General features: G+C 44.0%; 2 protein-coding genes and 1 non-coding gene across 8 annotated transcripts in view; all 3 read left to right on the top strand.

Annotated features, from left to right (window-relative positions):
* Positions 1 to 12614, top strand: part of arid4b (AT-rich interaction domain 4B) — a 36783-nt gene extending 24169 nt beyond the window's left edge. For 3 of the 6 annotated variants that reach the window (XM_030747383.1, XM_030747386.1, XM_030747385.1), the window contains exons 9-23: positions 247 to 326; positions 2748 to 2824; positions 3548 to 3696; positions 3813 to 3885; positions 4644 to 4738; positions 4852 to 4949; positions 5130 to 5328; positions 5445 to 5689; positions 8129 to 8311; positions 9355 to 9439; positions 9529 to 9730; positions 9860 to 11353; positions 11537 to 11761; positions 11868 to 12014; positions 12221 to 12614. In XM_030747383.1, the coding sequence (XP_030603243.1) occupies positions 247 to 326; positions 2748 to 2824; positions 3548 to 3696; positions 3813 to 3885; positions 4644 to 4738; positions 4852 to 4949; positions 5130 to 5328; positions 5445 to 5689; positions 8129 to 8311; positions 9355 to 9439; positions 9529 to 9730; positions 9860 to 11353; positions 11537 to 11761; positions 11868 to 12014; positions 12221 to 12378 (3510 nt within the window). In that variant the 3' untranslated portion in view covers positions 12379 to 12614. The remainder of the gene's footprint in view (positions 1 to 246; positions 327 to 2747; positions 2825 to 3547; positions 3697 to 3812; positions 3886 to 4643; positions 4739 to 4851; positions 4950 to 5129; positions 5329 to 5444; positions 5690 to 8128; positions 8312 to 9354; positions 9440 to 9528; positions 9731 to 9859; positions 11354 to 11536; positions 11762 to 11867; positions 12015 to 12220) is intronic. The other 3 variants (XM_030747388.1, XM_030747387.1, XM_030747389.1) reach the window with 3 other exon arrangements.
* Positions 12615 to 17883: 5269 nt separating this feature from the next.
* On the top strand, positions 17884 to 19271 carry tomm20a (translocase of outer mitochondrial membrane 20). Its single transcript, XM_030748297.1, has 5 exons — positions 17884 to 18086; positions 18365 to 18411; positions 18498 to 18579; positions 18773 to 18915; positions 19174 to 19271. The coding sequence occupies exons 1-5, from the start codon at positions 17963 to 17965 to the stop codon at positions 19216 to 19218; spliced, it is 441 nt and encodes a 146-aa protein (XP_030604157.1). The 5' UTR covers positions 17884 to 17962; the 3' UTR covers positions 19219 to 19271.
* Positions 18947 to 19087, top strand: LOC115793732 (small nucleolar RNA SNORA14). Its single transcript, XR_004021129.1, has one exon. It is a non-coding gene; the product is annotated as a small nucleolar RNA SNORA14 (small nucleolar RNA).
* Positions 19272 to 23904: the final 4633 nt, after the last annotated feature.

Genomic DNA, 23904 nt, shown 5'->3' with positions numbered 1-23904 from the left:
GAAATCGGATCTCCATAATGGCTGTGCAGCCTCCTCTGGGTTAGATCCTGGCAGGAGAGCAGCTCTCACTGTAGTCCTTCTCAACTCCAGTATGTATCATAGGCAGCACATTTTGTAATCAGTCAGTGTGGCCTTTTGCTGAAACCACTCATTAAGTCATTCTCTGATCCCCCTCCCCACCCTTTTATTGTCTCAGCATCACCTCCTGTGACCTTTTTTGACTTTCTCTTGTTTCTGTGCAACAAGGTCATTTCCCCCGACTGCCACGAAGACGTGACCGTGAAGAAGGACAACATCTTTGTGCGCTCTTTCAAGGATGGAAAATTGTGAGTCATTAATAATGCACTGAAAGCCGCATTTACATTGTGTTGTGTTAAGCTGATTTAGACTAATCATTATTAGTAGCTTATCTGGCATAATTTATGATGCAATCAATAAAAATTGAGACAGAAGGTAGCGTGCAAAAAGTTAGACCGCTTGTTGGCTACAAAACTAGGAGGCAGTAAAGCTGCGGTCTTTTGAGAAGCTGCGGCATGCAAACAATTTGTATTTGCCCCTGATAATTTATACAAGTTGTTCTTGATTAATTCTTGATTAATTTTTTTTTGTAAGTCACTTTGCCAACTAACCGTTTAATGCTGATGTAAAGTACCCCCACTGCAGCTCTGTCAGATAACATTTGTATTTCTTGACTAATTAATTGTGTGTGTTTAGTGAATGAATTAAAATGTCCATTGATTAGAGGAATATTGGCATAGTTTTTGAGCCTATATTCTTCAAGCGCACAGCCTTCCTTAGCAGCATCGACTTTTGTTATTTTATTTGTCCTGAGGCTGTAAGTTACTGGTGAGGAGAGGTAGTGTAGCTTCCCTGCAGCCTGCCCTCGGCATGTAACCACACAGACAGATTGTTTTGTCTGTGGTAAAGCGAGAAATAAGCCCTGTCAAGAGTCTGCGCTCAGCTGGCTGTTTGTTACTGCAGTCATTCTCCATGTGGGCAGAAACATAGCCCACACTCAGCATAAATTAATCTGGTGCTTGTTCGCCACTCCAAAGACTACTTTTCTGTCTGTTTGAATTCCCGCAATGGCTAAATATGCATTCTTCAAAAGGAATCCTGAGCAAGTCGCCAGCATGACCTCCTTAATCTGCAGCTGAAGACAAATTTGCAGCACAGGAAGTCTTATCACTTGGCTAAGGGTAGAGCTGATGAAAGGGATAAGATAAAGAATGATAAATCGGAGAAAAACTGGAAGTTATACGCTTGTGAAGTATTTCCTCTCTGACCAGGGCACCCTGTGATGTGGGGTGGGTTTTTTTTTTGCAAGTGGAATGTCATTGGAGTACTTTGTCTTTCTGCTCTGTAGCTATTTGATTTCAGTCGCTGAAATTGGTACGGTGCATCCAGGTGAGATTGCAAGAAATAGCAGTGTAAGGAGCAAGAAAATCTATATCATTGTAATGAGATTTTTCAGTTCGTGCCCCCCCCTGTGTGCTCCCATATGTGTGGAATAAAATGATGAACATGTATTGCTGAGACAGAAAAAAACCCAACACATTTTAAGCACTTTTGTTGCTACAGTGTTGCATGATTTCCTTTTCCTTTTTGTGCTTGTACTGCTTTCAAGTGCTTTTCCATTCTTTTACACACACTTCACTTGTCATTGTTTATTATTCTACTTTTTATCTTTTCTGACGGCCTCTTCTCAGCTATTATCACCCATTTATTCTAGCTTTCTGCTCTCTGTGTGATTTGTTGTTTTTTTGAAGACTGGTCACATCCATAAGCCATGTGACCTCTCCCGCGCAGCGGCGGGGTCAGTGTGTTGCATGTTGTTGCTAATAAGCTTTGAGCATGCCTTTCAAAAAAACTCCAAAACAATGGCTTTGGAAAATGTATTTGGAGGGAAAGGAAGGTCACATTCAGGGGTGAGATTGGAGTTTTCAGGAAGTGTTTGTTCTTATTTAGTCAAATCTGGTTGCTGTAGTAACAGTGGAAATAGAAGCTCTTTCTATTTTCCTTGTTTGGCCAGCTTGCAAACTTGTCTCTGCTATTTAACCTACACACAAAAAGACAGCTTAATCAGTGTGAGTAGGTTTCAGCTAAACAAGCCTGGGCTGCAGGATTGAATAATAGTAATAATTTTTTTTTAAAAACTGCATGTGCCTGTTAGTTACAGACAGGTGTCATACCCAGTGCAGTGTTTATAGTGATTAGCTATAGAAAATGTCAGGAAACCAAGCTGTTTTCTCAGTGTGAGGTCTTTTAGCTGTATATACTTGTTTCTTTAAAATTTCACTCCATGACAAATCTAGTCATTGGATCTGCTCAGCTGCCTACAGATACCACAGCAAATCGCCTCGCTTGCTCACCAGCCAAGCCTCTGACTGCTTTCAGCTTTCAGGCTCCACTGATCCGTCTATCTGCCAAATCGCCAACACTGCCTGTGCCCAGCTGCTGTAGGGATGCTGTAAGAAAGCAGCCTGTGACTGCTCAGGTTTGGAGGTTTTGAATGGTGCTGGCCTGCAAGGTTAGCAACTTCAAATGCAGTTTTTCCTCCTGCAAGTTGTTTTTTCAATTAATGAGACTGTAGGGGAGCGCTCAGAGCTGCTTTGCCCTTTGTTGTTTAAGGAAAACAAAATTCAGAATGGATTTTTTTTTTCTCTCTCTCTCATTTTTTTTTTTTCAGCTTTACTTCTCCCCACTTCCTGCACACCTTCTAATCACAGTTGTTGTATTTTTTGTAGTTACACGGTGCTACAGAAGGACGTCCGTGAGCTCGACAGCAGCTGCCCTCCAAAAGCTGACGCAAGCCTCAAACCAGGTGAGTTGAAAGTCAGTCCTGGAGAAGTGGCGCGCAGCAAAACATGCCTTTTATCAGACATCCGTGGGCCGGTCTGTACGCTGACACGGTTGGCAGAAAACACTCGCAGAGTGGGCTGCAGCAAGGACGACTAGAGAAGTTTTGTTTTTGTTCTGGAGAGCGCAGCAGTGGAGAGCTCCTGTCACTCTCCGGTCTATTTTTAATTGAAGTCCTCACCAGGCTTTTTATAAAAGTGCCCCCATTTTTTTCCTGCCGCAGAGCTCGTACGCTCTCGTAATTGCACATAGCAAACAGCTTCGTATTATCCCCGTCTTGGTATTCACAGGTGGTTGACTCACAACTGTGATATTTTCCGCATTACAAACGCATAAAACAAGCATCTGCCGAGGTGGTTAGATGCTGCTTAAACCCACCTGTGACAATGTGGCTGAATGGCTCAGCTGCTGCGCGTCACTGCAAACACTGACAGATTTTCATGCTTTCGTGGTTCCTGGTCTTTTTTATACTCTAGCTTTTAAATAGGTGTATTATAATTATTATTATTATTATTATTGTTGGTGTTGTTGTTGTTAGATATAATTTAGAACATGTTTTAAAGGTAGAAGTGTGTTTTTTAAACATGCACTGATTAAAAGTATGCAGGATGCTCCTGTACACGCGTTGCACAGCTCTAAGCAGCCCTTGCGAGGCTCGTTTAATGCGCTTCTTCTGCATGTTTGACAGCGCTGGACGCGGCCCTGGAGTTCCAGAGGCAGCTGGTCGTGCCCGGCATCTGGAAGACAGAAGTGAAAGAAGAGAGTTCCAGCAGCGAAGAGGATGACGACGATGAAGAGGAGGAGCAGGAGGAGGATGCAAGCGGTGAAGAGGAGGAGGTAGAGGCAGCAGAGTGCACTTATCCTCTTATTCTTCAGCTTCCTAGATATAAAAAAAACAAACAACAAAAAAAAAAAAAACGATGCTCAGCAACTGTCTTGTTTCCTGTCTCCAGGAGGAGGTGGAGCCATTCCCAGAGGAGAGGGAGAACTTTCTGCAGCAACTCTACAAGTTCATGGAAGACAGAGGTGAGAGCAGGCGGCCATGAGATTGATTTTTTTTTTTTGTTGTTGTTGTTTGAGGTTTCTTTTTATTTGTGCAACAACTTGAGAATTTTTCTTCATTTTAGAGGAGGATTAAAAATTATATTAACACATAATAAGATAATACAGTTTCTGTGTTGTGTATCTATTTATGATGTGTTTTGTTTTTGTTTTTTTTTCCTCTCACAATCACTGGTGTAGTTTTAATCGCACCCTTTGCCGCGTGCATAACACATTTTTTGGAGCTACAAGTATTTCTTTACACTTTCTATCTCAAGTGTCACTGCACGTGAGGCTGCTTTATCGGCATTAAAGTGAACTGAAGGCCAGTAATGAACTACTCAAAAGGACTGTAGACCTATTAAGATGAATGTACTGGATTATTTCCTCCTCATGTTGCTTTACATCGATTTGTTTACACTGTATGGTTTTCACTCTGGTGCAATTATTGGAGTTCGTTCTGATGAAAATTTACACAAAAACATACGATAGGCTTAAACTGTAAAGAAAAGGTTAAAATTAGCTCCACCTCTATTGACACCATAATGCTAATTACAAATGAATGCACTGGTATAAGACATTCAGTACTCTGTACTGCCATATATTAAAATGTTTTGCATTCTGGATAATTTTTCTCTTGTTTAGCTTCTTTTTAAAAAAAATTATAATTTTCTCTACCAGACAAACATGCACTGCTGCTTTTCTTACCACATCGACCTGTGCCTTCTGTTTCTCCACTTCAGGAACTCCCATTAACAAGCGGCCGGTTCTGGGCTACAGGAACCTGAACCTGTTCAAGCTTTACAGGCTGGTGCACAAACTGGGAGGTTTTGAAAATGTGAGTGCTACTCCGCTGACACTTCCCCTGAGAGTAGCCTGATTTCAGTCGTTCTTGTTTTGTTTGGTGTTGACTCTCTCTGAATTTGTCTTCATCTGTCTCCCTCGGAGCAGATTGAAAGCGGCTCCATTTGGAAGCAAGTCTATCAGGATTTGGGAATCCCTGTGCTCAACTCAGCTGCTGGCTACAATGTCAAATGCGCTTACCGCAAGTACGTGCAGATGCTGCCTTTGCAGCTCCAAAGCTTTTAAAATGCAAAATCCTCAAGAATCAATTTAGTTTTAATCTTTGTGTGATTAACTTTGAGTAGTGCAGGTGTGTTGGTGCGCGTATGCTTTGGAGAGGAGCAGAAAGATTAAACTTTGGACATGTTGATTGTCTCGTCATGCAGGTACTTGTATGGATTTGAGGAATACTGCACCTCCACTGCCATCTCATTCAAAATGGACCTCCCTTTGAAGCAGGGGACCAAGGGGGAGGTGAAGTCTGAGGGGGAGGCAGGGAAAACAGCTCCCACATCGCCAGGTTCTGAAGAGCAGAAAGCCCAGGTGGACGGAGAACCTTGCAGTGCACCGCTCGTCGTCTGCAAGGTGCGTTCTCCCCAACAGTGTCTACTGTTGGATATCCATCCAGCCAGAGCAGCTATTGTAGATTAATTTCTCCACACCTGCCATATTTGTGATAATAAAGCATCCTTCTCTCACAGGACGAGAAACCTGATTTGACTCAGAGCAAAACGGAATCCGAAACATCAAAAACTGAGGGAATAGACGACGGGAAAGACGGTGGAAACGATGGCGATGGCGACGACGACGACGAAGAAGAAGAAGAAGAAGAAGAAGACGGTCCCCACAGAGCTGACGCGGACGAGGGCTCGTCGACGGCTTGCCTCGGAGCCGACGATATGAAGCAGGAGCGTGACGAGGAGCAGGAGAGCAAGGACAGCTCTGGGTAGGTGCACTGAAGGGATGGTCCGCAACACGTCATCAAACATGAGCTCCAAGCAACGCTCTTGCATGGCAAAACTATTCAATCTGCAAAAATTAAGAATTTAAACGTTTTCCATGCAAAGGGACTTGAGGTATATGCTCTCCTTGGTTGCGGCATGATGCTAGAACACCATTAGCAGATGAGGAGCAGTGATCCTTCTGACCTTCATGGCACTAATATGCCATATACTCTACCTGCTAACCAGAGAGAGGAGAGCTCTCCTCTCTCTCTCCTCTAACTGAGCTCTTATCCACTGCCCTTTGTGCTATTATTATTCCTTGTTGCTTAGTCGACATCAGCTGGCAAAGACATCTTAGAGCACCAAGGCCTGACTGCTACCTTTCACCTGGCATGTCATGCTGTGCTTTCTCTCTCTGTCTCTCTGTCTCTCTTGCTCGCTGGGATTGTTTGGCCATGGCGAGCCTCCTCACTCAGCGGACACAACATGGCTGTGCTCTTCTTGATTTCTGCCCTTTCCTGATCCCTGTCTCTCTCTCTCTCTCTCTCTCTCTCTCTGTGCTCCCTCCTCCTGTCTTTTTTCTCTCATTTTTTTTTTTTTTTGGCTTTCAGTGTTCAGCTTTATTAAATGTTCTGTGTGTGAATGTTGTCACAGATGCATTAACCCTCTAGTAAAATAGACAGTGCTTCAGATGCCTTCAGTGTTGGTAAATGAATCATTGTACAGTTTGGTCTCAGCAGTTGCAATCTCCCCTGTTGTTTCCTGTCTGCAGTGTCTAGATTAGTGCCGTCTGTCCAGTTCAGACCTGTTTGTCCAACCTCCAGAGTGACAGTTGTGTTTTTTGGACTGCTGAGCGCTAGAAAACACCTTCTTAGTTTACTGAGTCTGTGTCTGACTGAAGGACTGCAAAATTCCTGCACCTGATGACAATCAGCTACCTAAGCTGTTGCTCTGTGTAGTTTATATCAACCGTGGCCAAAGGTACCTGCTGATAAAGACCATTCGTGACCTTTGTGACAGTCAGAAGGTTCCCTGATCCTTTGGCTTTGTCAGGATCAGCACTCCTTGCAGATTATGCAGGGAGTGTGAGAGTTTACAGATCCACTTGGTGGACAGCCCTCAGGCTCATCTGATCTGAGCTTTTCTGATCATATCAAACCTGTTTGATGTTTACAGGCTGTAATCTGGATCAAACCGGTGTTGTGCGAGGGTCGCATTTTCATTCCAGCATCGGCAGAGATGGTGTGTAGCCACTGAAAGCTAGTTTACTGTGAGTTTAAATGAGAGAACAGTGCGTTAATAGCAGAGATTGATGAGTTATTGTCGAGCTCTTGCCTAAGAGGTGTTTATCTTTGTGATGAAGTGTTCTCAACCGCTCTATGGAAAAGTTCACTTGGACTGTTGACATTTTGGCTTTTATTCATAATTATGAGCACTGACGTTGAATACTTGCAGTATTTTGAGGAAATTCAAGTCTTAATCTAGCTGATAATTTGTTCTGTGAAACATTAAAAAAATGCAAAATGCTCATCACAAATTGCTAAAGATTAAAAATATTCAATTTATTATAAATGCCATCAGGAAATCTTTTACAATACAAAACCAATAAATGATTGTCATTTTTAAGAAAATTATTTACATAGTTGCAGATTACTTTCTGTAAGGTGTCTTACTTGTTGCACCACAACCGTGTTTTTTCCATCAGCGTTTTAAAGTATCTCTCGGCTCTTAGAAATTGGCCGTCGGCAGAGCGCACGCACTCTGTTGTGTTAGCTTTGGGAGGGGCTGTGAGCAGTTCTGTGTTGTAGATGTTATTTGTTGCAGCAGGCCAAATTGGACCTCGCGGCCGTGCTTCCTCTCAGTGCTGTAGCCTCGCTTTTAAGTTGCTGCGCTGCCTGCCACGTTGCGCTTTGTCGTGCTAACCTGCCTCTGTGGCCCCCCCCCCCCCCCCCCCGCACCTAAAACACTTACTCACACTCCTGCAGCACCCGTACATCTCCTGATTGTTTTCCTCTAGCTCCTTCTCGTGGCTGCTTTGTTTCTTTACAGTGTGCGTATGAGTGTGAATGAGAATCCCGCGTGTGTGTGTAGGGTTAGACAGCATAACAGTAGTGTGATTTCTTATGATCATTAATTTTTACTATGAAAGAATGAAGAATGATTTTATTTCTTTTTGCTAAAACACTTCATGTACTGTTCTTTGACTGGCTTTCTATTAATGATGCAGTTTGCTGTACATTGGACTAGAGCTAAGGCAGTTTATGTTTCTGTGCAGATCAAGGTGTAGTGTTGTAATGGGACAGAGACGGCAAGGGTGGAGCAAATAAATTAGAAAAACAGGCTTGTAAGTAGCAGGCAGTGAGTTGGGTGGATGGGTGCGGGTGGGGGCTTTGTGGTGTTATAGCCTAGGGCCAGGAAGTGCTGAACTGTTTTTCTTGCAGGGATGACAGCAGTCAGGAGGGGGAGGAAGGGGAGGAGTTTGAGTGTTACCCCCCGGGGATGAAGGTGCAGGTGAGGTATGGGCGAGGCCGCAATCTGAAGACGTACGAGGCCACTGTGAAAGAGGCAGACGTGGAGGGGGGAGAGGTGCTCTACCTGGTGCACTACTGTGGCTGGAACGTCAGGTAAGACAGGACCTGGGGAGAAATCACCTAAACGTCTATTTTCACCCTAATTAAAAAAAAAAAAAAAACAAAAAAAACATCTCTTAACTCATGGGATCACCACCTACATGGGTGTCCCCGCAGCAGTAACCGATAACATGCCCTTTCTCACAATTTTGCTTCATCTTATCCAGTCCCATGGTCAGTGCTCTGATTATGGAGAACACTGGGCCATCTAGTGGCAGAAACAGAACTGAGTATCGGGTTGATGCGGATTCACTCCTCAGCTTCCTCTCTCAGTTTTGACCAAATCCCCTGTCTGTCTGTCCCCCAGCTGTCTGTCTCTCAGCCAGATCTACAGACAGGCTGATTTATAACCAATTTAACTCTTTTAACAATCAACCAGTGGTTTTTGGCTTTAAAACAAAACAAAACCCTTTAAAGTGACATTTGAATGTGAGCTAACCTTTGGATCTCTGAATGGCCAACCTAAGTGCTGCTACACTCACCTCTACCTCTCAACCCTCTCCCCCCTCCCCAGCGGGTCAGGGTTAACGCAGTGTTGAGTAGAGTGTTAGGGTACCATGACACAGAGGTTAACTAGTGCAATCGGCATTTCATCGTCTCAATGTTGTTGTGTGGTCCTCTAGCACTCTATAAAAAGACAGTGGGATGTTCTCTGCATTGTGTCTGTTGTGTGTGATGTTGTGAAACTTTCCATCCCCCCCCCCCCCCCCCCCCCCCATACGACCCACTTCCTCGGTATTGTGTGAAATCTACTGAATATGATTTGTGTGGTGGTCGGTGTTAAATCTTGTTTCTTTCTTCATCGTAAAAGGTTGTGTCTTTTTTCCACATAACACCATGGGATGGGATTTCTTCTCTTGCTGTTGAGGCTTACTGTGTCACAGCAATATGTTGGGGTCAGACAGTAGAAGCGTCTGTGTGGTGGGTGGTGTGAGAGAATATTTCACAGCTCCTTTCAAAGTCCTAAATGATGAAACTCTTTCCCCGTCTTTGTACTTGATTTTTTTTTATTTATTTATTTATTTATTTTTATATAGATATGATGAGTGGATCAAAGCAGACAAGATTGTGCGACCCGCCAATAAGAATGTGCCAAAAATAAAACACCGCAAAAAAATAAAGGTACGACTTTGGAGAGCTGGTCACTTATCAACTTTAAAGCTGGTTTGATGTCGTGGAGTGAGAGACTGACTTATGTTGACTTCTGACAGAACAAAACTGAGAGGGACAGGTTGGAGAGGCTCGACGACAGAGAAGTCCTCGGCCCTTCGTCCAACACTAACCGCGTCCCGCGCTCCAAATGTGGCCTGAGCCAGGATGTTTTTTCCAAGATGGACGAGGGTGAGGACAAAGGGACTCAGCAGTCTCCAGTCAAGTCTATAGAAATTACTTCTATCCTCAATGGCCTGCAAGGTAGCAACACTCATTAGCCTGTAGTCCTCATGCACACAGCAGATTAGGACAGTTTCACTCACTGATGTGTGTTATTGTGTCTGTTTTTGTCCTGCTGAAGCTAATGTAGCTCTGTTCTCTTTGCCTCAGCCTCTGAGGTGTCCACAGATGAAAGCGAGCATGAGGATGAGGAGGGAGAGCATAATGAAGAGGATCAGCCAGGTTGCCACCTTAGAAAAGTCCAACCAGAGCCACTGCAAATATCGGAGCGCTGGGAGAGCGGAGCCCCGTCTGAAGGGTCCAAACCTTGTCCAGTCACAGGAAAAAGCCAGGATGCTGTCAGTGTGGAGAACACAGACGCTGGAAAGCGCAGAAACCAACCGGAGTTGGAAGGAGAGGCGAGCACCAGGAAGAGGAAAGCTGACAGTGTAGCAGAGAGGACCCCGAAAGGTCAATCCAAAGCTAAGACTAGGAACACTAGGAGTGCTGACTGGCCAGTTGGAGGCTCTCCTAGGAAGGTGGAGGAGAGAGCAGCCGCTCCTGAAGAGGAGAGGGGGGCCTCATCTAGCAGCAGTTCAGACGACGAGGGCGCAGCTCTGGCTGAGGCCCAGACTGAGGAAAGTGAGCGAAGCCGCCCGAAAACCAAGGGGTCGCCTACCAAGAAGTACAACGGAATGAAGGAGAAGACCAAAACCGGCAGACAAGCAGGCTTCTGGGAGATTCCTGAAAAGAGAGCCAAAGTTTCTGGGAATGCGGACGAAAGGGCAGCCGTTCGCCCTAAAGGACAAAAAGATGTGTGGTCCAGCATCCAGGCCCAGTGGCCAAAGAAAACTCTCAAAGAGTTGTTCTCCGACTCGGACACAGAAGCTGCCAATTCTCCTCCTCCACCAGTGTCCTCATGTATGGAAGAGCCGAGTGTCGAACAGGACGCGAGACCCGAAGACGACATCTTGCAAGAGCAGATGGAGACCGAGAAGCTCCAAGAGTTTCCGAGCAGCGGGAGCAACTCCGTACTCAACACGCCACCGACAACGCCAGAGTCCCCCTCAGGAGGAGGAGGCAGCGCTGTGGAAGAGTCTGGTCAAGCACAGCCTTCCTCGCCGCCACCATCTATACCCCCCACCTTACCTTCAGAGCCGGTTTCTGACACTCTTCCCCCAGGACCCATACAGGAGGAAGTGACAGGCGGGCGCAGCGAGACAGACAGCAGCACAGTGGAGGTGGAGAGTCTAGGAGGGGAGCTGCAAGAGCTCCCTCAGGACGAAGGGGGGAGTTCCCCCTCAAAGGTGTTTGACGTCAGCCTCTCGTGCAACAGCAGCAGCAGCTGCAGCCTCGAGCTGAGCAGCAGCAGTCAGCAGGAGAGTGAGCAGAAGTCCAAAGGTACGAACAGCCGCAAATCTACTTTAACAGGTTTATTTTTCAGTGACAGAATTCATTATTTTTCTTCAGGATGGAATACTGAAGAAACACAGGCTGACAACTCATTTCACAGTCTGCCTGTTCCCTCACCGTCTTCTTGCTATTTCTTTGTAGCGTCTGCGAGTCAGAAGCGACAGAAAGAATCACAGACTGGTGGAGCCTCAAAGAAACACAAGCCAAACCGCAAGAGCCTAGGTGTGCCTCCCAAAAAGAATAGGAAAACAGGTAAGAACAGCTGTCAATGGAACTGATGACACCGGCTAACATTCTCATTTTCAGTGCCAGCAGTGCTTTTATGTGTTTCTGTTTCATTTATGATCCCATTTGCTGGTATCATATAACAGATTCCAGGTAGGAGAGGAAATGAGGTGTTTCCTGTTCAGTGCATTTTCTCTTTCTTTCCTTCAGCCAACAGTAGTGATAGTGAGGACCAGTCTGTCGTTGAGGGCACTGCCAAATCAACTGCCTCTAAGAACAACCCATCGGAGCTGAAGGCTGCCACTTCGCCCAAATGTCACGGACGATCTCCCCCTTCGAGCCATAAATACCACAAGCAGGGTGACGCAGACCACACCCAGCACCGAGATAACCACGGAAGATCGCCGCGTGTGTACAAATGGAGTTTCCAGATGTGTGAGTATCCAACCCATTTCAGTCAGGTGCTTTCTTTTTTTCGTTTGTCAGCTCTTCAGTACTTTCTGAATGGAGTGAATTGATCCTTTATTTCGGTTCCTCTCAGCTGATCTGGAGAAGATGACCAGCCTGGAGAGGATCTCGTTTCTTCAGGAGAAACTTCAGGACATCAGGAATCACTACCTCTCCCTCAAGTCTGAGGTTGCCTCTATTGACAGACGACGGAAACGCATGAAGAAGAAGGAACGGGAAAGTGAGTCAACTCTTCATGCTTATTGCCACAAATAAATGATGACAGCTAAAAAGTAATTTAATAAATCTGGTTCCCCATTAAAACTAGTAAAGGAGCAAAACAGGAAGTTGCTGTCACATCTTTAAAAAAAAAAAAAAAAAAAAAAAAAAAAGAGAGAAAATTTACCTCAACACTGACCACAACAAATCACTGCTTCTGCTCTACAGGCACAGTGGCCGCATCCTCCTCATCCTCATCGTCCTCATCGTCGTCACCGTCCTCGAGCTCTCTCACCGCAGCAGTCATGCTGACGCTGGCAGACCCTCCGGTATCATCCTCATCCTCCTCATCTCAGAACTCTGGGGTATCAGTGGAGTGCAGGTGACAGGACGAGCCAGCAAAGAGCCACCGCACGAAGCACTTAACCAGCACCCTGGGGACAGCACCCCAATTCCCTTTCAACAGGATGGAAAAGTCAACACACATACTGTAACTACGGGGGCACAAAAACCAGACCAGAGACAAAAAAGAAAAACAAAACACAAGAAACAAGCACTATTTTTTACTGACAACTGTTTCCTTGGCAAGCTAATGGCACTTAAGTGCACTTTTATGAAGATTGTGTAAGATGGGGATGAAATTGTCCCCAAAAAATAAAACTATATATATATATATATATATATATATATATATATATATATATTATATATAATCGTTTGCGCTCTACTTAATTGAACATTTACAAGAATTGTTTTTGCAAGCAATAATTGTTTCCATTTGATAAAGTTGTTTTGCAAAGGGATGATTTTTTTCCAGTGAAGACCCCTCAGTCATCTGTCCTCGTAGCCCAGCCTGGTGCAGCCCGCGCTTGCCGTGTTATTGTGGGGAATCTGGAGGATCGCTGCCACACTGGCATTAAAGGCATAGGAAAGATAACTTTGCTATGTCTCTTTTTTTTTTTTTTTTTAAAGAAAAAAGGGGGCCTTCATGTGGATGAGGATGCCCTTCCCACATACAGGCGCATGCTCCTGTACATGCTCTGAATCAAGTAGGTGGTGATGGATAAGGTTTCAGAACCATCGTCTGTCCGCTGACGGCCTCAGTGGATCATAAGGAATGATACTGTAGTGCCTTTTTGTTCTTCTGTGTAGGGCACTTTTGAGAAAGGACAGCACTTTCTTTTCCTGATGCTCTTCTCAGATCAGAGGGGTTAGCTGGAACAGTGTGTCCCATATAAAAGACTGCAGAACGCTGTACGAGGGAGCAGGCAGTGAAGGGCTAAGTCTGACAGATAATGACGGATGTTATCAGCGCATTAAGATTATTAAGGTAACCGCAAAAGCAGAGCTCCTGTGCTGGATCACCTGCAAATCTACTACTGAATACTCATCCACAGCTTACTGTTGAGTTGAGCAGTATAAAATGTGCAATGATGGAGGTGGTGAATGCAATGGATACATTAAATCAGTTCATCAGCCAATTTTTTTAAAAGCCCATCTGCTTTATTTCATTATGTTTCCATCCTCCATTTGAACCCCCTCGGTCCCATCGACTTCACTGAAGATTGGATGATGCCCATCTGTAACTGGATCAAGTTGAAGGCAGCCACAGGTGACATTTACGGCACGTACTCAGAAAACACACACACATACACACAAAGCTGAAGCCCACATGTTCAGTGTTTCCAACTACATGAAGTTGTTTAAACTAAGTATATTTTTACTTCATCGAAAGAATGCACACTTTATTGGCATCTCATTCTGATCAAAAAAAAAAATGACATGCCTGCTTCTTCTCACACTCACCCCTACCAAAAAAAAAGAAAAAAAAAAGTTTGGCTCTGTTTCTTGTACTATGACCAGAATAAAGGTAGAGATATTGTAAATGTGCATTTATATCATAAGGTGACGTACGTGTATACATTTCTGAAGACATCTCCAGTGTTTCCTTTGTATAGACCCCATCCTCCCCACTGTATGATAACCGGAAGTTACATTTTGTTCAGCACTTGTATGTAATTGTATGCTTTTGTTATACATTTGTATATTGAGAAGTGTTTTGAGTCAAGCTATTTAATATCTTGCACTGTTAATAACATGTACTTTTCTGTACAGACAGTTTTATGGTTTTAACTGTAGTTTGAGTGTAAATAACTGAGGGATACAGCATGTTCGTCCCCCCCCCCCCCCCCCCCCCCCCCCCCCCCCCCCCCCCCCGTTTGTCCTCTTTCTCGTTGTCTCGCTTTGTTTGAGTTCACTTATGTTTTTTCTGTTCTCCCTCTTTCATCCGTTTCAATTCTTTATCCAATTTCATGTTTGCTTTAGTTTTTATCCAGTTTTTTTGTCTTTTTGTTTTTTCTTCTATATAGCTTGTGCTTGTGAGAGAAGAATGGTGGTTTTGGATGTGGCTGAACTATTTTCCAAACCTGTACATGGCCTGAAGCTAAAGCTGTATGAACCTGTATATGGGAAAAACAGTCTGCGTCATAGATCAACAGAAAGTAATGGAGCTTATTGAAAAATGCTCAATAGTATTTATTAGGCTCATCTGATGATGGTCATTGTGTAATTTATTGTAAAAATGTAAGCAAAGCAGAAGCCTCTGTTTGAAATAAATGCCATAGTTTGTGAAGTACTCACTGTGTCTCTTGCCATCAGTGGTGGAAAGTAACTTTAGTGAAGCCTTTTACTCATATATGTCTATTACATGTTCACTCACTTTAAGAAGGAAAAGTATGCTTTTTACCCCCCCCAGTGTGTGAAACACTAAGTACACACTTTCTGCTTCCATAGGAATTAAGTCAGATGTACTTGATTAATTCATCATCAGCAAGCTTGAGCACCTCTTTAAAAAAAAAAAAAAGCAGAGGTTTTGGCAGTTTGCTGCTCAGGTGTGCATGAACACATTACTTAACATCAGAGGTGGGAAGTAACGAAGTACAAATACTTCGTTACTGTACTTAAGTAGATTTTTTAGGTATCTGTACTTTACTTGAGTATTTATTTAGCTGAGTACTTTTTACTTTTACTCCCTACATTTTTACACAAGTATCGGTACTTTCTACTTTTTACATTTTCAAAACAGACTCGTTACTTTTTAACACGTCAGGGAGAAGTTTGCGTTTCCGGTCAGTGCGCCGTCAGTCATCAAGCGATCCGAGCCTAAACGGAGGAATATTAACATATAAGAGACAATCGTACTGGCGTATCCTCCATCACCGGGGCTTATCGGGTACAAAGGGATTAAATACACAAACCCATGTAATTAATGTCTCATTTACAGCGCTATATTCAGGGGTCACAGCGGGCCGGACCGAATCCGTAAGTTACGCTCGCAGGACATAAACAGCTTAGCTACTGAAGAGGAGCGAGCATGAAGGGAGTAACGTGTGGCAGGTAAATGCAACGTTTTTAAATGCTCAACAAATATCAGCAAACACACAAAGTGTGTGCAGTTTGTCACACAGTGTGTCTACTAGCTAAAAGAAGAGCTGCTGCATTTCAGGGAGAGCAAAGAGAGAGAAGTTCACTCAGAGATGGAGAAAGCGGACAGGAGAGGAAGAAGAGAGGCTAGAATTAAAGGTAAGGACTGGAAAATAAACTGAAGTATACTGACTTTGTGTAATTCAAAGATTGTATGAAAATACTGCAGTTTAGTACGTAATAAACAGGTTATCTTGTTGTACTGTATTTACAGTAAAGCTCTGTGTTGGTGCACTTTGTGTTCATGGTCAGAGTTACAGGTTACATCAGTGCAGCAGAGATGAGTTTGAATCAAAGCTGCTGATGCTGAGATTCATTCACTGAATCCAACATTTATGCAGCCTGTATGCTGTCAGTGTAGGGGATGGAGATCAGCTCAGATAAGCTGTGAAATACTGGGTTACATCTTTGTGAGTTCAGTTCATCCACACAGAGCAGTAAACCTCAGAGCAGCAGCAGCAGGTCAGCTGATCACAGCCTGCACACCAACATCATTTACTGGAGCTCACAATAGAAAGTTGTGATTCTTCTCCCCATGCAGAGACACTACAGCTGATCTTAGGGTTCCTCCACCTTCTGAATCCCACTGTAACCCCTGAGTATCCTCATGTTGGTGTTTAGGTGGAGACACAGTCACCCTCTACTATGGAGGACACAGAGAACAGAGCTGTGTTTAAATTCCCTTTCACAGTTTGTTATTCAAGCTGAGTACATTCATTAGAATTAAAATTTAGATTGGAATAACGTTTGTGTTCTCATGTATTATTTTATATTTTTACAATAATATATAATAAGGTTCAGTTAGCTTTACACAAAAATAGCAGGTAGAAACGTCCTCCAAAGAGCTACTTTTACTTTCTTACTTTGAGTAAATTTCAGAGCCTGTACTTTTTTACTTTTTCTTAAGTAAAGAAGTTGAACCAGTACTTTGACTTTTACCAAAGTATTTTTTAACACAAGTACTTGTACTTCTACTTAAGTACAGAATGTCAGTACTTTTGCCACCTCTGCTTAACATTAGTTTGGGAAGGGTTATAGGGCCATTTCCAAACAATTTTGAAGTTCTTCGTTCCACAGAGAGAGAGATTATTCACAAGTGTCAAGACAGCTGCCAGTCTTCCCAGCCAGTTCAGCCCAAGGCCAGATCATGCAGTGCTCAGAGAAACTGAAAAACCCCTCTCCCTCTCACACTCTACAGGCCTCACTATGTTAAAAGTTCATGACAGTGGAGTTAGAAAAACACTGAACAAGTATGACTTGTTTGCGACTGCCAGGAGAAAGCCTCTTCTCTCTAAGAATAACATGGCGGCACAGCTCAGGTTTGCAAAGCTGCATCTGAACAAACCAGAAGACTTCAGGAACAACAGCTCGAAATTTCGAGTTATGGATGGTGATTTGGGGTTTTTTTTGTTTGTTTTGTGGTATAAGTGGTGGAAACAAGCTTCCATACAAATGTGAGGCCATCTGTCTGCTAAAGTTTGGCCAAAACTACCGGTAGGTCATGCAACAGGACAATGATCCCAAGCATAGCAGCAAACCTACAACAGGGTGACTAAAAAAGAAAAGGAAGGTTTTGCAATGACCCACTCAAAGTCCAGATCTCAACCTGACTTAAGTGCTGTGGCAGGACCTTAACAGAGCTTTGCAGAGTAAATGCCTGAAAACCTCAACGAACTGAAGCAATGTTTTAAAGAAGAGTGGGCCAAAATATCCTCCACAATGACGTGAGACTGAAAAAGTCACAAAGAAAATGATTACTTCAGGTTATTGCTGCCCAAGCCACTGAATCATGGGGTGTACTTAGTGTTTTTTTGCATTTTGGCTTCATTTTTGTTAAATAAATAATTACACAATATGCTCTTGTTCATCTGAGGTTGTATTTAAAAGATTTTAGAGCCTGGTAAGGGCTTGAAGATTTTATTATTATTATTATTATTATTATTATTATTATTATTATACCCTGAGACATAAAACCTCCTTTTACCATGCATGTAAGTACTTGTTTTTGTTACATTATTTTATTTTATTTTTTTTTCAAATGCAGCATTTTAACTTTTATCAGAGTATTTTGTTCTCCAGCTTTTTGGTTTTTATTTAAAGCACAGCCATCGCTATGGGTAAAAATGTGGGCAAACATGACTTCAACGGATTATTATTGCTTAATTATTTGACTGTAAATTAATTTAGAAAAAGTGCATATTGTTAGCCACAATAATTATGCTGTCCATATGGTAATTGCTATTCAGCAATATGTAAAGATGTCTTTGCTTATCAGCGAAGACTATTTATAAAATATACAGTCTGTGGTTAGTTTTATTTCTTTAGTTTAGCCTTTCTAAAGCTGTCTCAGCCGTTTTAGGGTAATTTTGGCCATATTTCCCGCTCTCGGCATGCGTCATCACCTACGTACTTCCTGGCAATGGTTCCACAGCAGCGTGCTAGTTGCTAGTCAACTTCTAGCGTAGCTGCTCGTGAGTAGTTTGAGAGATGTTGAGCGGCAGGACTAGCGTAATGGTCGCCGGTGTGTGTGGCGTCTTCTTTGTCGCGTACTGTATTTACTTTGACAGGAAGCGACGGAGTGACCCCCGCTTCAAGGAAAAGCTGCGTGAGCGTAAGTGTGGATCTCAACAGCGTAAAATTAGCAACGGGGCCACGTTAGCCTCCACGTGACAAAGGGACCGCGAGGACACAAAAGCTCCCAAAATCGAGACTGAAAGTTTTCTGTAGTTTTTTTAAGCACAGAGAGTAACGTTTACTTTAACAGAGTGTGCCTCAGCTGCGTTTCGGGAACGTTAACTCCTGGGTGTTATAAGTAGCAGCTAGCAAACTTGTTCCCACGTGTTTCCCGTGTTGTACAGCAGTCTAAAAGAACCACTTTTTTTCTCTCAGGTAGAAGAAAACAGAAGGTCTCCAGTGAGAAGTCTGCACTAATAAAGGTAGGACATGTGGGAAATACCTGATTATCATCTCTAGTTTGAGCCTAAATGTGTTGATTTCTGATTTATTTCCATTGACTTTAAAGCTGCCGAACTTGAATGACGAAGAAGCTGTCCAGAAATTCTTCTTAGAGGAAATCCAGCTGGCAGAGGAGCTCCTTGCACAAGGTCAGACACATGTTTATTTACCAAAAACTCATGGAGCCTTGCTGCCTGTGAAAGATGCACACTAGTCCCATCACAGTGGTGCAGTCTGTACAAAGCTTTAATAGGAATACAGCTGTTTTCCAGTACTGGAAGAATTTTAAGCATTTAATAAATTTGTAATGGTTTTGGAACCTTTTTTCCTTTTCTAACACAGGTGAATTGGACACAGCTGTAGACCACCTGACCAGTGCCGTTGCAGTATGTGGTCAGCCTCAGCAGCTACTTCAGGTGCTTCAGCAGACGCTGCCTCCTCCAGTCTTCCAAATATTGCTCACCAGACTACCCAGCATCAGCCAGGTGAGAGTTACCTGCATCTTTATTTTTTCTGTGGCATCCTTGAAAACCCCCCAGTTGCTATTTGTGATCTCTGGGACAAGAAAGGGTGCAAGAATAAATCTTAGAATCATCCAAAGCTGAGAGCTGTGTGTCAGTAGCTCTCGGTTATTTCACCTCTAAGACAAAACACATTGCTCAGTGCCCCATGTAAATGAGTTTTACTCAAGTGTGGCTGTTCTGTAATGGGTGTGACCTCTGAAAGATGTTTTTCTTTTTCAGCGTCTCGTCAGTGCTCAGTCTTTAACGGAAGATGACGTCGAATGAATGTGTGAATGAGTTTGAGATGGAAATCCACAAGGGCGGGGGGGGGGGGGGGGGGGGGGGGGGTCAGACTCTACCATTGCTGCACGGTTGGTGGATCTAACTGCTTTTGATTGTGCGGTCTGAGCCACACTGGCCATCGGTTGAGAATAATCCCTCTGAGGTGGATGAACATCTGCGAGGTCACATTCCTTGTTTCCAGCACATCGCATATTTTGTAGTAATTTCTATTTAATTTTGTTTGGGGTTGTACTTTAATGTAAAATAATGTGTGCATTATTTTAATGGTGTGGAAATGGTTTGCTGTTTGTGACTTGAATGTTGAAATGAATGTGTATCATGAGAAGCACGTGTGTGTGAGTAATACTGTTTCTGCTAATGTTGCACATCAATTATGTTTTTTATATATGTATATATGTTCCAGTCTCTCACATGTGGGTATGGTTTTTTGTGTGAAATCCTACAATAAAAAATTAAATCACGTGTTGACTTTTTGATTGTCCACTTGCCAGCAGATGGCAGTAGCAATGCACAGGAAAATCTGAAGCATTTACAGATTTAAAATGTGGAGTAAAGGCACTTTCACTTTGGAAATGTGGAGAGTATTTTTTTTGTTTTGTTTTAGCTGAATAAAGGCTGTGTGTCAATCAAGGATGAGTAAATATTCATATAACTAGCATGGGGAGGAGTAATACAAGGCACTGCAGTGGAGCCCACCCATATAGAGAAAAAAACCAAAGACCTGTGAATCCGTGATATTGGTAATAAAACACAGACGCTGCTGAAACAAGGTTAAATTGGCATCATGAGACGATTTATGTTTCCAGCCAGCACACTGAAACCTGAGCTTGTGCGAGTCCACTGAGCTCAACAATGTCATTATTGTGAATGGCTTTGTGTGTGCAGGAGAGCAAAAGTGGAGCAGCTCGTGGAGGAAGGGAGTGGGTCTGCTTGGATGTGTGTCTCTTGGAAGACAAATAGAGATGTAATTATTTTTATCCCTGTCTGCAGCTGTTTTTTTCTTTTTTTTAAGGGCTCTGGCTAAAGCAGCCCAGGCCCCGAGTTTTGCCAGGAAACGAGTAGGGGGGAAAATAGTTTTTCAACATTAGGAATGAAAAATGAGCAGCGGCCCAGAAATGTCGAGCACAGACTAAATGGTAGACAGTGTTCCATTTTCCATGAACTCATGTGCTCACTCTGCAGTCTTTTCTCCAGCACTCCTGGTATTTTGCCATTTGGTGGAAATGGAGAGGCCTGTCGGGGGCCTGCTGAGTCCACTGGCACTAGGTATGTGTGTGCAGAAGAAGTGACTCGTTGTTAAATCTATCCTTTGGGGAGGCAGAGAAGGAAAAAATAACAGACTGTGTTGGAGGTCAAGCTGAAAGCTGTGGTCTGCTGCTGGCAGATCTGGGCTAGGAACAGGTTCAGACCTCTCCACAGAGCGTAGCACTGGCCTGTTTCTCCTGTAAATAAACACTCCACTGCTGGCCTTGTACTCTGTCCCCTGCAGACTGGATGAAGCTCAGGGGGTCACTGAAGGATACCAGATTGGCCCTGCCTACTCTGAAAGCACGCCAGCATAAAATGCACCCAGTGAAACAGGCCTTGACACGAGGACAGACACAGTTTGATTTAAGGATGACGCAGCAAATCCAGTTTCAGCGTAGCACAAAGCATGCTCAGTAACCACACTACCGAGCGGAATAATAATCCAATGAATGGAGTGCCTGCTGTAATACTTCTAATATAACATCATTCTTTTAATTGCCTTGCTGCTCTATTTCAGTCTGTATGAATGGGTTATGAGTCAGCTCTTTGTATCTGATGAAGCCAGCAGGGGGAAGGAGAAGAAAAATGGAAGAAACTCCCTGTTGTTTTGCAGTAGGGGGCACTGTTGCTCCAGGCAGTATTTCCACACCTCTGTGGCCTTCCACTGAGCTGCAGACAGATTCGCAGTTTGAGGACAACTGAATGGACAGAGCTGAGAGCACAACAGTTCCAGTTGACAGCAATAACAATGGCTGTGCCTGCAGCACAGATACCGTGCGCTCACACGAGTGATTTTTAAAAATCTTTATTTTTTAAAAGAAATTAATGTGTACACAATGACACGTAAACATCGCTTCACTGCAGGTAGAGAAAATAACCCCATGATCATGGCAACGGAGAGTGCTCAAAGCAGCCTGACTGCCGTTGTAATTTGCTGAAGTGTTGAATTGGGAATATTATAATCACTATAATAATCTGAACTCCGCAACTCATTAGTGGAAATCCTGTCAACAAATTATCCACATCTCTAATGACCTTTGCTGTGTTATTGGAGTGTGTGAGTTTGAATGTCAAGGCTTGATTACTGCTTCTGTGTACCAAGTGCCATCTGACCGGTGGAGATGTCTGGTTATGCAGGAGCAGCTGGGTTTGGGATTTTAAGGCAGCCAGAAATAACTCAGTTGTGTGTGGTTGCTATGGCAGCTTCACGTAGACTCTCGGTTGAACCGGTCTGCATTTGAGATCCTCTGAGTGTTGCGTCTGAGCAGTGAGGGAGGTATTTGCCTGCCTGTAGCTTGCTGATCAGCGACTGTTTGGTTGGTGGAGGCGTCCGCAGAGGCCCGGAGTTTGTCCCCTGCTGCCTGATGATGCTTCATGGTCCCACTGTCTGCTGATGTCATGGCTGTGGTGCCAGGGCCTGAAGCTGGTGGCAAAAAAATATGAGACCAGCTATATGTCCCAGTTATTATAAAGACTGCTGCCCTCACTTCGTGTGCACAGCAGCAACACGGTATATTAATTACACGCCGCCTTTTTTCGTCTTTGTCAGTCACCAGTGAGGGAAAAGAAGACGAAGAAAAAATTTCCAAGGCACGTCCTAAAAATAAAGCAGCACTGTCTGTGCTCAGAGTATTAACTTCCACACAGATGACCCATTTTTCCATCTCAAAGGGTCTGAGGATGGGTGGAAAAAAAAAAAAAAAAGCAGGGTGGGATGGGGAGGCAACAGTGGAGCCAATCACGTGAATCTAAAGCAGGCTACAAATCCTGGCAGATTTCTCTTCCTCTGTGGGGTAATGCCTTGCTGTCATCTGTTTTTCCATTACTCTGCTGCTAGTAATTGAACTTGTGCTGCTGCCGCTGCTGCCAGGCAGGTTTTGTCCTCCATGTGTAGGCCTGCCTATTGCACTCTGTTGTTTACATTCCCCATGAGTGGGAGCCAAAGGGTGTGGGTCCCCCCCACCCCACAAACCACTCAACCATGTCGACTGCCTCTCTGCTAATGTCAGCCCCAACCCCTGCCTCCAGCCTCCACCTATCTCCTGATCACTAAATCTGTGATAAGGCTGAAATTCAATAGCATGCCTAGTGCCTGAGAGAAGTGCACCACATGACCTGCGAATTCCTGTTTACGCTGAGCGTTTCTCATATTTTGGTCTTGATAATAAGGGCTGAATTTGTGATTAAGTGGAACAAAAGAGGATCATATCAAAGGATGTGTCACTCAGCATCAGCTCTCATCCTGTCATCAGCATTACTTGTGCAATCTAGGCATGCAGTGAAACTGCATGGGGGAAGTGACACATAACACTGAACAAGAGGGTGAAGAAAGGGTTAACTAAGCAGACAGCTACTTCTTTTTTTTCTTCTTCTTCTTCTCTCTCTCTCTCTCTGATCTGCCTTCCTGTCTCACAAGCAGTGCAATGCAGAGGCTTTGAACAGCATGAGAGTCAGACAGGCTTGTTTTGCATACTGTAAGTCTCCTGCATTGACTTGTAGCAAATCCTTGCCCTCGGGAGGCACGTCAGAGGGGATTAATGGGAGGGCCGGGGCCTCACAGAGTTTCCCATTGTCGCAGCCGGGCCCGCACTGTATTTTCATCCCGCAGAGTGAGAAAAGAGTGAGCAGGTGGGGAGGTGGTGGTGGCGAGGGTGGGGTTGGGGGGGGGGGGGGGGGGGGGGGGGGGGGGTATACAGTGGTGTTATTTCCCTCTGCCCTGATTCTTTGGAGCTGAGCTGAAGGGAGGGGAGGACACTGTAAATAATGTATTTGGAGCGGCGGGGTAGAAGGAGATGGAGCTTGACCGAGCTCGGGGTGGGGGGGGTGAGCGGCCATTCTGCTGCACAGGAAGCTGGGGGCTGGAAGAAGGGGAGGCAGATGGGTGAGGGGAAGCAGAGGAGGAACTGTAGCTACAACAACAATGCGGTTGTGGTGCTCTGGGGAATATGGGGCCTCCGCAAGAATGTGGCAATCCTCTACTTCCGCTCTGCTCTCTCACTTTGAGCAAGACAAACAGTTTGCTGCTGCAGACTGCCATTAATGATGCAATGTTAATAATAATGTAGGAGTAATGTTGCAGCTGGTAGGAATTTCTCACAAAGAGCAATGATTGAAAACTGGTCACCAGTTGACTTTTTGTGGAATTACTTAGGCTAAAAATAAAGTGTTTTTAGTCAAGGGAAGTGAAACATTTCTCATTTCAAACTGCAGTCAGCACAAAGACTGGAAACAGGGGAACGTGTTGCCTGACTGTCCAAAAAAAATATGCACGAGCACCACGAAAATTGTGGGAAAACAGGAAGGATTGCAAGATTTTTTTATTCAAGAACAAGAAGCTGCATATAAATGGCACTTCTGACACATTTTGGGGTACAGACTGAGCTATGGTGTCATTTGTTAGAAAGAGATACACAAACAGCC

Source organism: Archocentrus centrarchus, chromosome 15 (assembly GCF_007364275.1).
Source record: "Archocentrus centrarchus isolate MPI-CPG fArcCen1 chromosome 15, fArcCen1, whole genome shotgun sequence".
NCBI lineage: Eukaryota > Metazoa > Chordata > Actinopteri > Cichliformes > Cichlidae > Archocentrus > Archocentrus centrarchus.
The sequence above is the reverse complement of the archived record's forward strand: the minus strand, read 5'-3'. Positions and strand labels throughout refer to the sequence as shown.

What these genes read in the sequence shown, in the direction of transcription:
- tomm20a (XM_030748297.1), top strand. Translation starts at nt 17,963, where the DNA reads ATGTTGAGCGGCAGGACTAGCGTAATGGTCGCCGGTGTGTGTGGCGTC. An exon ending in CAAGGAAAAGCTGCGTGAGC is followed by an intron (nt 18,087 to 18,364) that starts GTAAGTGTGGAT and finishes TTTTTCTCTCAG; the next exon opens with GTAGAAGAAAACAGAAGGTC. An exon ending in AGAAGTCTGCACTAATAAAG is followed by an intron (nt 18,412 to 18,497) that starts GTAGGACATGTG and finishes TTGACTTTAAAG; the next exon opens with CTGCCGAACTTGAATGACGA.